At 40.3% G+C, this 13,748-nt stretch overlaps 1 protein-coding gene and 1 pseudogene across 1 annotated transcript; both read right to left on the bottom strand.

Moving 5' to 3' along the window:
• Positions 1 to 2,047: 2,047 nt before the first annotated feature.
• On the bottom strand, positions 2,048 to 2,470 carry LOC147509806 (secreted RxLR effector protein 161 pseudogene; annotated as a pseudogene).
• Positions 2,471 to 12,854: 10,384 nt separating this feature from the next.
• LOC147509805 (uncharacterized) lies at positions 12,855 to 13,747 on the bottom strand. Its single transcript, XM_086597923.1, has 2 exons — positions 13,573 to 13,747; positions 12,855 to 13,489 (listed from the first exon to the last, which is right to left on the bottom strand). Exons 1-2 carry the CDS (start codon positions 13,745 to 13,747, stop codon positions 12,855 to 12,857), a joined length of 810 nt encoding a protein of 269 aa, XP_086454049.1.
• Position 13,748: the final 1 nt, after the last annotated feature.

Below are 13,748 nucleotides of genomic sequence, written 5' to 3'. Positions count from 1 at the left end.
AAAACTTAGATCAATAAATTCAGTTCCAAGATCATATCTAAGGTAGGGTTTTTACCGATATCTCATGCATGATTCTTACGATATGTACAATTATGCTATATCACATACATAAAATAGCACAGCGGAAACAAAAGATCGTACCTTGGTCACAGCTTTCAATTCGAAGTTCCAAGTTTTGATCTACCGGAGAAGCTGATGTTCTTGGCACACTCAAGATCTTTTTCTTCTCAACTTAGCTAGAGTCAAGTTCCAACCACAAACGGGAAGCAACCTTTGTTCACGAACCAAGAACCAAGAACTGACAATGGCTAGCAATGGAGGTTACCACCTATGGAATCTCCACGAAAACCTAGCTTCTTCTTTAGAAAACGTTGGAGGCCACCATTAAAGGGAGAGAGAGATTTGCTCGTTTTTGGAATGATCAATATGTGAGGGGGGGGGGGGGGGTGGTTCTATTTATAGAACTCTCCCACCTCCTCAAATTCGGCTAGGATAGAGTCTCATACTTATCCAAAATCCACTAAGGATAGAGTCCTATACTCATCCCAATACCTAGTGGTTATCCTTATCCCGATGGTTTATCCTTATCTTGGTGGGCGTTTATCCATATCAGGTCTGACCCAGCCTTATTTCCAGCATCTCTCACTCGCCCACAACGGCAAATAAGGTTTCTAAGAGAAGCGTTTAAGTAGAATGCTCAGCCATTCGTGTGTCTCACACGGCAAATTGTTCGTGTGACCCTAGCACACGTATCATGATATATGTGAACTAGCAAGTCGCAATGAAAAGCATGACACAGTGATCTACCATGAAAGTGATCTTAAAGAAGACGAATCCAAAAACCTAATATCCAGAAAGTGTGTGTATACCCCAAGATCTGTTTGTTTCATCACTTTGACAAATAGCACTCATCCATATGAGTCCACACCATAAAGTTAAAAATGTATCACATGGTTTACAATTATCATCAATTGTCCTGGCTAGGTAGAATCCCAGTGATTGTGTGATAAATCTTCAATTCTTTTACCCTTTGCACGCAAGTCATTGTCGTCAGAGTTCTACCAACTTCCTAGTATGCATCCAGTCAGCCTTTTAGTAAGAGCTTGTGGGGAGCAAACCAAAGTTACGAGTAGTCCTCTTATTTTCTTGACAAGGTCAAAACTTCAAGGAGGGTACCATCCGATTTGTCTTAAACAAAAAACCTATCAATTGAGCTCACATAGCAAGAATTTTTAGGGATATTTATTTTCTTGCTCTCAGGTGGTCAACTATACACATCTTGTGTGAAAACATGTCATGGCAAGAGTATCTAATTTGTTTACTCAATAATAGATATCTGTATATCCACTTATACCATGCAAGTGTTGTCATCCCTAATGACAATTCCAAGGATACTTTGCTCCCACTTGGCAACAACCGTTTGTAGGTTTAGACAGAATCTTCCCTATGAAGGTTGTTTCTTTATCCAATTATAAGAAGGGGCATGACTCAGAACTAGGTCCACCCTTCCCATAAGGTTTAATAACTTGTCAAGCTAAACTCCCACGTGTTTAAAATGGAAGTGACTGTTCATGTGAGTGAACCAGTCAACCCTACTGACATACATATGAGATGATAAATAGTATAATGAGAATGCAATCGATCTGGAAAGAATATATGTTTATTCATTAAACCATCAAAGTGTTCTTAGCATAATCACATGCTCTTTAACCCAATCAATTTTTACATGTGCAAGGAAGAGTTCCTTTGGAATAGGTTTGGTCAATGGATCTGCAACCATCTGATTAGTGGATATATGTTAGTAGAACCACTTTCTTCTTCAGTATCATTTGTCGTACATAGTGGTACTTTAACCATATATACTTAGTTCTTCCATGGTACTTTGGATCTTTAGCATATGCAAGAGCAGCCATGCTGTCCGTCCAGATGTGAACTGGTTTAGCAGCTCTTGAGAACACTGACAAGTGTTTGATGAATCGTCTGAGCCACACATCCTCCTGTGTGGCAGAGCAACATGCAATATACTCAGCTTCCATAGTTGAAAGTGCTATGAAAGTTTGCTTTTTCTGCTCCATGATATAGCACCTCCATTCATTATGTAGGTATATCTTGAAGTTGACTTCCTCTTATCAAGGTCTCCAGCCCAGTTGGCATCGGAGTACCCAATCAGCATAAGATCTTTCTCTTGGTAAACAAGCGAGTAATCCATGATGCCTTTGAGATACCTCATTATCTTCTTAACAGCCATCCAATGTGCGACCCCAGGATTTGTTTGGAACCTTGATACTAACCTAACTGCATAGCAGATGTCTGGCCTTGTACACAACATTGCATACATAAGGTTTTCGACTACGCTTAAGTATGGTACATTTTTCATAGCCTGAGTTTCAGTAGGATACTTGGGAGACATTTCAAAACTCAAAGACTCTCCTAGACTTACTGGGAGATCCATTTGCTTGCAATTAGTCATGTTGAATATTTTCAAAACCTTCTTGATGTATGTCTCCTGAGACAAAGACAACAAGCGTTTGGGCCGATTTGGAGTTATTTTAACTCCTAAGACATAACTAGCTTCACCCATGTCCTTCATTTCGAAGTTTAATGACAACCACTCCTTAGTGGAATTTATCAATGTCTTGTTGTTACCTGCTAACAAAATGTCATCCACATATAGAGATAGAATCACAAAACCATTTTTAGATGTCTTGACATATACGCAATGGTCCTCATTTACCATTTTGAATTTGTCTTGAAGCATAACTTCATGGAATCTCAAATTCCACTGTCTAGAGGCCTGTTTTAAACCATATATGGATCTGTTCAGTTTACACACTTTGTGTTCCTGACCCTTGATTGAAAAACCAGTGGGTTGATCCATCTTGATTTCCTCTTGCAATTCTCCATTGAGAAAAGTAGTTTTGACATCCATCTGGTAAAGCTCTAATTCTAAGTGGGCAACCATTGACAAGAGGAGACGTATGGAGGTAAATCTCACTACTGGTGAGAAGGTGTCCTCATAGTCTATTCCTTTTTTGGGTGTAACCTTTTGCAACAAGCCTAGCTTTGAATTTGTTTATGTTCCCTTTCACATTTTTCTTGATCTTGAGAACCCACCTATTCCCAATAGATCTTTTGTTTGGAGGTAGATCAACTAAGTCCCATACTTTGTTTTTCTTCATCGACTCCAATTCTTCCTTCATAGCTTCCATCCACTTACTTGTATTGGACCCAGAAATAGCCTCCTTGAACATTTTAGGTTCATCAGATATTTCTGTAAGTGCATTGTTCATATTAATCTCCCTTTCAATCTAAAACCGACGTTTGGGGCTATGACCTCTAACACTCTTACGAGGTTGGAATTGACCAATCAGTTGACCAATGCTATTGTCACTGGAATCAGGGTTGATGAAAGTTTCATCTTTGACTTGTTCAATAACAGTTATAAGGTTGTCAACTTCATAAAGTTGTAGATCCTTATCAACCTCACCCCTCATTGGGTATTAATCCTCTAAGAATCTGACGTTACAAGCTTCTATTTCTGTGATATGCCCTTGAGTATCCTCCCATAGGAAGATATACCCCTTAGAAGTCTCATTATATCTTATAAAGACACACTTCTTTCCAGGAGCACTCAACTTCCCAAATTCTCGATTTTGAGAAGTGACAAAGGCTGCACACCCCCATGGTCTAAGGTAGTTCAAAACGGGTTGTCTACCAGTCCATAGTTCATAGGGTGTTTTGTCAACAGATTTTGAAGGAACTAAGTTAAGTATGTGCCCAACCATTAACAATGCATCACCCCAAAATGAGGTGGGCAAGTTAGCTTGAGCCATCATAGACCTAACCATGTTCAGCAGGGTTCTATTCCTTCTCTCAGAGACACCATTCTGCTAAGGGGTATAAGGAATAGTTAGCTGTCTAGCTATACCCTTATTTTCACAGAGTTCCTTAAACTCATCAGAAAGATGCTCACATTCGCGGTCTGTTCTTAAGGCCTTTATTATCCTATCAAGTTGATTCTGAACAAAGTTCTTGTACTTTTAAAAATAGTCCAAGGCGTCTGATTTGAGAGACATCAAGTACACGGTCCCATAGCGTGTATGGTCATCTGTGAAGGTAATGAAATACAAAGCCCCATGCCTTGCTGTTACATTCATTGGTCCACAGATGTCTTAGTGAATAAGTTGTAAAGGATAAGTTGCCCTTTGGGCTTTCCCAAAAGGTTTCTTGGTGGACTATCCAACAAGATAACTTTCACAGGTTTCCATTTTAACAGAGGTTAAGTTACCTAACAACTCTCCCTTTGCTAAGCGGTCTATCCTACTGTGTCCAATATGTATTAGTCTAGCATGCCACAATTGGCAACCAACCATTTTAGACATAAAAACTTTAGTTTGTGCTAAGTGTAATGTCATAAAAGAATCCATTAAATTGGCATCTAGCCAGGTTTTCCATGGTTTGCATGCTTTTGTTTGTAGTTTTGATCTTGTGATCTACTAATTTTTTTTGAAAAACTGCATTTTTTTTCAAAATCTTTTAATTAATTTTTAAATAATCAGGTTGTTTAAAATTAATTAGAAATTGCTTAAATTTTTTTTTGCAAAATAAATTATTTATGGGAAATAATTTGGCTATTTTTTATTTTAGTGGAATTTTTTTTTCTAGGTAATTTTTTTCCTTAGTAATTTTTACATGGAAATTTATTTTCTGAGATTATTTCTCTAGAAATTTTAGGATTTTTCACATGTATTTTTTCACGATTAAAAAAATTGACATTAGGATGTTTATTTTTACCATGCAGTAATTATTTAAATCTGGATTTTTACTATTGCATGTAAATAAAATTGTCTGTTTTCTATCAACGGTCATATGAAAACCAAGGCACAATGCCTAAGTCACATAGACCCGAGACTTGTAGGAAAACTGAACCAAATCTTGGGAGACGGGCTTCCAAGAAACGCATGACTGCAAAGCAATATAGGAGAGCTTTGAAGCGTACTGTCTTGAAATCTGATAGGATAAAGACAGAGCCACCATCACCAGAATATACACCAAAGAGCCCCAGTCCTATTCAGATAGGAATGAGGCTCGACCACTTAAATCTCTCCTACATCGGTTATGGGACGATACTAAAGAACCAAATCCATATGATGTGTCATCAGAGTTTATTTTCCCACCTCACAGGGAAAAAGAGGAAGTGGCTAGTATTTTTGAAATAGCTGATAGTGACCACTAGGCACCCAGGACGTTTCTACGTTCATGGTTGATTGGCTCTTTTTAGTTCCACATTGTTTTTGAAAGATAGAAAACTCCTTTTTGTTGAAACAATTTTATTAAATGGAAATTTAAGTAGTAGATTTTTTGCATATTCTATGTTATTGATAGTCAAATGCATTGATTTTATTTAATGGATAGAATCATGCTAGTAGATTATCATGATCATCTCATATGTAAAAATGTGGATTACTTAGATTTATTTTAAGAGATGATTCTTCTTCGCAGTATCTTTTTTTTTTTGGAATTCAAACTTGATAGAATGGCACCCGATGGAAAATCCCCGTTTACCATGCTACCTAAAAAGGACTTGTTAAACGATAAGAATTACGAACTTTGGTCTTGGAAAGTTAGGCTAATTCTGGTAGATAGGAAGGTCATTGACATAATAACTGAGACAGAAGCAGAACCTACCGCTGAAGGATTAACACAAACTGCTTATACTGCTGCACTTAGGAAGTACAATGAGTATACAAGCAAAGACAATGTTGCCCGAATTGCCATACTTGGCACCATGAGGAATGACTTCATGATGCGGTATGATGGCCTTGGATCGGTTAAAGAGCTATGGGAAGTAGTAAAGGCGGACCTTGGGGGTACAACTATTGCACAGCTGAGGAAGCTACGAATGAGCTTTGACAAATTTATCAAGCTGCCTCATACCTCTATGACACAACATTGCACGGTGATGAGGAACATGGTTGCTAAGTTAGCCCAAGCAGGACAGGTCCTGTCAAATGAACAGCAAGTTCAAGCTGTCATTAGGTCTTTACCTAAAACTTGGGAACAATTTCGTCTTATCTTGACGCATGACGACAGTATCACAAACTTTGCACAGGTGCAAAGGAAATGTGAGCTTGAGGAACAAAGGCTTCTCAATGAAAATCCTATTGTTCAAACTGAAGCAAATGTTGTCAACTCCAAAAAAGGAAGGCTCCTTGAAACAAGAAAAATGGAAAAGGGAAAGGCAAGGAAAAGGCCAAGCCTGACCCACAGCAAAAGAAACCTAGGAAGTCGATATACATTACTAGTGTTGAATGCTTCCGTTGTCATCAGATGGGACACTATGCTAGGGCATGTCTTTCTCCTGAGGTAAGTTTTACTTTAAGTAATGTCAATGTGTTAAGTACTGTCATGTTGTCGGATTCATCACAATATTGGATTGTAGATTCAGTAGCGACAGACCACATAAGCTGGGATAGGTCCCTGTTTGAAAATTTCCGAAAACTTCCACAAGGAACTCGGAGAGTTCACATGGGAAACCAAAGTGTAATTGATGTTTTGGGCACATGCACTTGTAGGTTGGATTTTGCAAGTGGGAGATCCATCCTTATTGCAAAAGTACTCTTTGTACCCTCAATTAGGAGAAATCTTTTATCAGTTTTGAAATTACTTCAAGAATCCTATGTGTTTAATTTTTTCCAGAACTCGCTTGAGATATTTTTGAATAACAGTTTGATAGGTCATGCTTATTTAATGGATTCTTTTATGACATTACACTTAGCACAAATTGAAGTTTTTATGTCTAAAATGGTTAGTTGCCAATTATGGCATGCTAGACTAGGACATATTGGACATTGTAGGATAGACCACTTAGCAAGGGGAGGGTTGTTAGGTAACTTAACCTCTGTTAAAATGGAAACCTATGAAAATTGTCTTGCTAGAAAGGCCACCAAGAAACCTTTTGGGAAAGCCCAAAGGACAACTTATCCTTTACAACTTATTCACTCAGACATCTGTGGACCAATAAATGTAATAGCAAGGCATGGGGCTTTGTATTTCATTACCTTAACAGATGACTATACACGTTATGGCTGAACATATGGTTGAACATTGTCTGAACAATTGAACTTTGGAAGCATAAAGATTACTGATGCTGTAAGTTCAAACCGGTTAGATTCTGTCTCTGGAAAAACAATACTGCTGGGTGGGTCTCCAATGATTGGCGAATAGAAATCACTCAGGTTCTTCCTCTGTTATGCTTGCGTGGGTGGGATAGCTTCGAGATTATTGGTTTCCAAAACACCTCCATCATTGCGTGCGGCCATTGTTTCAATCTCGTCTAGTATTCTTGTGAGTCGGTTGTTAAACCTTGTCCACTGTTGTATTCTTACAGGACGATGATATGGACGACGGGGCATACACTAGAAAATGTTATGCGAAGATGATGAAAAACTATCCTACTATGCTTGAATGCAATTAAACTAATATGCAACTATTCTGAATTATACTAATATGCAAAACTACTTTTCTTCAACTGGGTTGGGCTTTGCAGCTAGTATCTCGCCCGTTGTCTAAAGTTGTCTTTTCTAGGGTTATAGTGAATCACTTGGATTGCTTAAGTACCAGGGCCCACAGATGATAGTTCGTTTGTCAAGATTCAGACAAGAAACACTAGAGTTTAATGTTTCCCTGTGTTGGCTTACAACTTCAATTGTTGAAAAGGTCCTAATTGCAATTATACTAGAAAACAATAAAACTAAACTACGATGCAACTATACTAAGGAAGCAATAAAACTAAACTAAGATGCAACTATACTAAGAATGAAATAAAAAGAATGAAGATTCGACTAACCTAGATGGTAGATCTTGTCTTCGAGATATCCTTCAAGCTACTCTCTTTCTCAAAAGGATGGATGATGCGTCTAAAATTACCTCAAGATCCAAAGTTCTAATCATGAAAGAAAACATTAAACATAAACAACTTAAAACGGCAGCGTCGCCATTTGACCTGTTTCTAGGGCTACAATTAATTATATATCCGGCAGCAGCGCCATTTGATAGGCTTCTTTTTGTGTGTGAGATGATATATAGATGGTGTAGATAGATGATGGTCATTGAACAAAATAGAAGTGTATCAAAACCTAATTATCCCTCAATAAGTAAAGGATGCGTAGGGTATCGTTCCACTTTTAAGTGTACGTTATGTGAAGGCAGGACTGGAAAGAGAGTTTGAAGGATTAAAAACTATGATTGTAGAGATTTTAGATTTTAATGCTAAACTAAACTAGACTAACAAAATTATTAAGAATTTATAAGAGAGGGAATTCAAGAGATTAGAACCCACTAATACTTTTGATTCAATGATCTTTTGTTTCATGGTTGTTCTCACAAGTAGACTACAATTAGGCAATCGAGCAAGTGTTGATGCCCTCTTGGATGAAACATCGTTAACGAATAACTCTATTTAAGGTTGTTCCTATGTTTATGTTATTAATATATTCTTTCCTTTTATGTGAGCTTGGGCAACTATTCAATGAATCACCATTTAAGGCAAACACAAGGAATACTTCCCTTACTCTAAAACAATACACAACTAGAAGAAAAATAGAGAATAATAGTATAATATTCAATTACAATAAATAAAACCCTATTCTAGCATTATATTCAATTGCAATAAATAAAAGCATGTCACTATCAAATATTCAATTGCAATAAATAACACCCTAAACTAGCATGATATTCGATTGCAATAAATAAAAACCTTAATCTATACTTCCATCCCCTAGTCTAGGCAATGTAACTAATAACTAAAAACACAAAGAACTAACCTGATTGAAGAACACCATGAACCAAAAGAATCAACAAACCTTAAGCACTGGCTTCATCTTCTCCCTTGAAGGAGAAGATTAGCCTTCCATAAAGAAGGAATAACACGAAGAATGAGAAGAAGAGTCGAAGAACATAAGACTAGAAAGACTAATTTATTAAGACTCGGCTACTTAGAACCGAATATTTTATTATTAATCTCTCTCTGCCTCAAGTTTTGGAGGCAAGAGTATAAGTGAATTGGCCAATTACATGAGGCACTTAGGTCCTCTATTTATAGGGGTTACAATGAGTTCTAGAAGCATTCCAAACCGCCATTTGTTTCCTAATACAAATAGACTTCTTTTAGAGTCCAACTTTGTCTCCAAAACTGAGAAGGAATTGGCTACAATGTCATTTCATGCGTCTCAGATGCGAGAGTCGCGTTTGGATGCACGATATTCGCATCTCAGACGCGAGACTTTATTTTCCTTCTTTTGCTTTATCCTTCTATCCTCTTTTGGGGGCTTGGGTCCAAACAACAAATCCTTTGGCCTTGGGCTTCCTAATAGGCTTTAAAATAGGTCAAAGTCGTATATTTAATAGCTTCAATTCCTTAGCCTTCTCCATGATTGTCCACGGGCTTCCCATGTGATCCTTAATGCTCTGAATTGCTCTGTTTTATCCCTTTTTCTCTAATATTCCACAAAACTCTCTCTTTCACCTGTAGAATCATAAAACATAACTTACAAACACTATTAGTCCACTAAGATGGCTAAACAAGAGGCATAATCGAGGGTTAAATTGCACTTTTTGAGCACTTATCAGCGCAGACTGACCAAAACACTGGAATCTCTAGAGGTTGTGAAGAAGGAGATTAATGGTTCTGATGGTTGGAAAGACAGATATGCCAAGCTAGAGAAGGACCGTGACGATCTTCAAATCATCGCTGTGAAGTCCCAAAAAGCTCTGCAGCAAGCTGAGGACAAGCACCGCGTCTACGTAGCGAAGGTCGCCTCCAAACTGGAGAGCCAAAAGGAAATGGATATACTTGCTACTCAAGTTGCTGTGGACAAGGCTGTGAAGGAGGCCGCTGACCAATTTTGAAGCTTAGCTGAGAAGAAGATAAGTCGTGAACTTAATCAACAACTCGAAGAACTTACTACGGCTGGTCGTCTACTCCCCATTTCGACTCCAATCCCTGCTACTCATACTGCCTCACCAACCCCGGTTGTTTTGGAGTCTGCTACGCCAAAGTCACCCCAAGCTACTCCCAGCGCGGTCACCTCCCCGATTGATGTGGACGTTGATCCTACCAATGTTGTGGAAGTGTCTGAGGTTTCATCTCAAAAGGACGCAGCTGAAAAACAGGAATGAAGCACAGGATATTGTACTTTTGTTAATTTGAAGTTCACCACTCTAGGCATCTCATACTTTTGTACTTTGGGTCTGTATATTTATACTTTAACCTGGGTTCTGGGTATGCCCAGCAAGTCATTAACCAAATTTCATTTTGCTTCTCACTTTTTGCTCAAGCTCCCCTCGTTTCACAATGTGAGACACCCCCTCATTAATCGTGCCAACAGTTTTACCGTCCCTCCATGTCCTTAGTTAACATTGAATTCATGTATGGGTCATATGTCTAGAATTTATGTGGCTTTGTTAGGCTGTGAAGCCCAGTGGGGCAACTCAGTGTGCTCCCAAGTTGATTTGGACTTGTAGTCCTCGAAGGTTTCCTCCCCCACGCTGTCTTTTATGGCTGTGAAGCTTGGTGGGGGCAACTCCGTTTGCCCCCCAGTTGATTTGGATTTGTAGTCCCCAAAGGTCTCGTCGCCCCCGCTGTGTATGGTTGGCTTTGAAGCCTGGTGGGGGCAACTCAGCTTGCCCCCAAGTTGATTTGGACTTGTATTCCACATAGGGCTCCCCCAGTCTTTGGCCATGAGGCTCTTCCCTACCCCTACCGCTTCTTGGTGGGGAAGCTGGTGGGGGGGCACCTCGGCTTGCCCCCCAGTTGATTAGTCCGTGAAGGCTCCTCCTCCCCGCCCGTGTCTTGGTGGGCCAACTGGTTGGGGGCCAACTCGGCTTGCCCCCAAGTTGATTAGGACTTATTGTCCGTGAAGGGCTCGTCCCCTCCGCTGTCTTTGGTTGGCTATGAAGCCTCGTGGGGGCAACTCAGCTTGCCCTAAGTTGATTTGGACTTGTAGTCCACAAAGGGCTCGTCCACCCCGCTGTCTTTGGTTGGCTGTGAAGCTTGGTGGGGGCAACTCAACTTGCCCCAATTTGATTTGAACTTGTAGTTTGTGAAGGGCTCCTCCTCCCTGCTGTCTTTGATTGGCTATGAAGCCTGGTGGGGGCAACTCAGCTTGCCCCCAAGTTGATTTGGACTTGTAGTTGGAACATATTTAATTGGTCATTCCATAGTCATACTACTTTTGGAAGAAGCGTTCTTTATTTCAAAGGATATAATAACCACAGTACAAGATATCAGTTCTCGATTCACATATCCCTATTTAAAAGCAAGTATCTTTGCTCTCAATTTGAAAAACTAAACCAAGTTTTCGCTATGAAATTTTTTCAGCATTCTTATGTTCCATGGTTTATCTATCCTTCCCTCTGCTGAATTCGGTAGCCTGTAAGTCCCCAAAGTCCCCTTTTCCGTCACGACATATGGTCCCTCCCAGTTAGGCCCCAGTTTGCCTTCATTCCCCTCCTTGGTGGCTGGTGTAACCCGTCACAACACCAAATCCCCTACTTTGAAAGTTCGTGGCTTCACCCGCTTATCATATTGTCTCTGCAACCTGCGATGATACTCTTCCAGATGTATGCGCGCTACTTCTCTTTTTTCCTCTATGAAATTCAACTCTGTGGTCAGTATCCTTTCATTCTTTCCCGCTTCCACAGCTCTGGTTCTTGTCGTTTTCTTTATCATTTCCACTGGTATCACGACCTCCACTCCATATGCCATTGAGAAGGGTGATTCATTCGTGGAGGTTCGCGGTGTTGTGCGATAAGCCCATAGTACGTGATTTAATTGGTCCGCCCATGCTCCCTTCCGCTTTTCCAGCTTTCTCTTGAGATTATCCATTATGATTTTGTTTGACGCCTCTGCTTCTCCATTTCCTTCCGGATTGTAGGGGGTTGAGAACCATTGCTTCACTTTGAACGCCTGGAGGAACTTTCTGACCTTCCCCCTATTAAATTGCTTTCCATTGTCTGCGATGATCGTATGTGGCAATCCGAACCTACAAATGATGTTCTCCCAGAGAAACTTGTTCACATTTTCTTCCTTGACTTGTTGTAGTGCCACTCCTTCGACCCACTTGGTAAAATAGTCGGTTGCTGCTAACATAAACCTCCTTTTACCACTCACCATGGGAAGAGGTCCAACTATATCCATTGCCCACATGGCGAAGGGCCATGGGCTGAACACATTATACAACGACTCAGCTGGTGAATGTATCAGCGGTGCAAATCTTTGGCATTTTTCACATCTCTTGCATACTCTATGGTATCTCTCTTCATATGTGGCCAAAAATACCCCTACGATATCAATCTGTGTGTGGTTGTTCGCCCAGCTGAGTGACTTCCACAGTCACCTTCATGTACCTCGACCAAAACCTCTTGAACTTGCTACAAACCTATGCATTTTAACATTGGTCCGCTGAAACTACTCCTATATAGATCCCCATCTAGCAAAGTGTACCTTTGACTCACCTGTTCCATTTTTCATCTTTCTTGTTTGTTTTCTATCTCCACTCCCATCAAGAATGTTTTGATGGGCGTCATCCACCCTGGATCCTTCTCAATGGTAAACCAAACACCCTCTTCCTCGGTGGTACTTGGTTTACTCAAGACCCTTACTTCAATAGATCGACCCTCCGTCCCTAGCAGTACCGCAGCCACATAAGCCAATGCGTCGGCATGTCTATTCTCTCTGCGATTCAAATGGGTAAACTTAATCTTACTGAATTTGCTTGGTTTTCTTTGTAGGACCTCCAGGTATCTCGCCATCCTTGGGCAACGGGCCACAAACCCTCCATTCACTTGACAAACTACCAAGTTAGAATCAGGTAAACAGATAGTTCGCTCACCCCCAGATCTTGTGCCAAATTCAATCCTGCTATTACCGCTTCGTACTCAAACTCATTATTAGAAGCCGCAAACCCCAGTTTCATCGATAACTCTAGCCGAGTGTTCTCAGGCATCACCGGGACGACGCTTATTCCATTCCCTGTATCTGTAGTAGATCTATCCGTGAAAACCCTCCACCCGTTTCGCATATCCCACGGACCCAAGGGATCGTGATTCGGTTCCCCCTCTTGTTCCATAACCATCTCCTCTCCCCATGTTGGGTCCTCGGCTTGGAACTCTACCAACACCTCCGCCATTGCTTGTGCTTTCTCTGCTGTTCTAATTTGGTACTGAATTTCGTAACAATTGAGCATCACTGCCCATTTCAACATTCTGCCTGATTTCAGTACCTTCAATGCTTGCTTGAGAGGCAGATTTGTTATTACCACAACTGAATAAGCCTCGAAATAAGGCTTCAACTTTAGAGCAAAAAATACCAAAGCCAAAGCGTATTTCTCGATTTTGTTGTATCGAGTCTCCGCATCCAGCATGGTTTTACTCTGAAAGTAAACTGCCTTTTCTACTTTGTCAACGATCCGCACCAAGACGGAGCTTACTGCATACTCGAGACTCCCAAATACAAATACAGTTTCTCCCCTTGTTACGGTCACGATAGTAAAGGTGCCTTCCCTAAATAACTTTTCAACTCCTGGAAGGCTTCTTCAAACTCTGCAGTCCACTGGAAGTTTGGCATTTTCCTCAACAACCAATACAGCGGTCGGCATTTGTCCGATGATTTGGAAATAAACCTATTAAGAGTTGCGACTCTCCCAGCCAACCTTTGAACTTCTTTCACATCCTGAAGGGATGACATT

Source organism: Coptis chinensis, chromosome 3, assembly GCF_015680905.1.
Source record: "Coptis chinensis isolate HL-2020 chromosome 3, ASM1568090v1, whole genome shotgun sequence".
In the NCBI taxonomy this organism is placed as follows: Eukaryota; Viridiplantae; Streptophyta; class Magnoliopsida; order Ranunculales; family Ranunculaceae; genus Coptis; species Coptis chinensis.
This window is presented reverse-complemented; position numbering and strand designations above follow the sequence as displayed.

Coding starts and splice junctions, on each gene's coding strand:
- LOC147509805 (XM_086597923.1), bottom strand. CDS start 13,747: ATGTCATCCCTTCAGGATGTGAAAGAAGTTCAAAGGTTGGCTGGGAGA. Junction 13,490..13,572: donor AGCCTTCCAGGAGTTGAAAA/GTTATTTAGGGA, acceptor TCGAGTATGCAG/TAAGCTCCGTCTTGGTGCGG.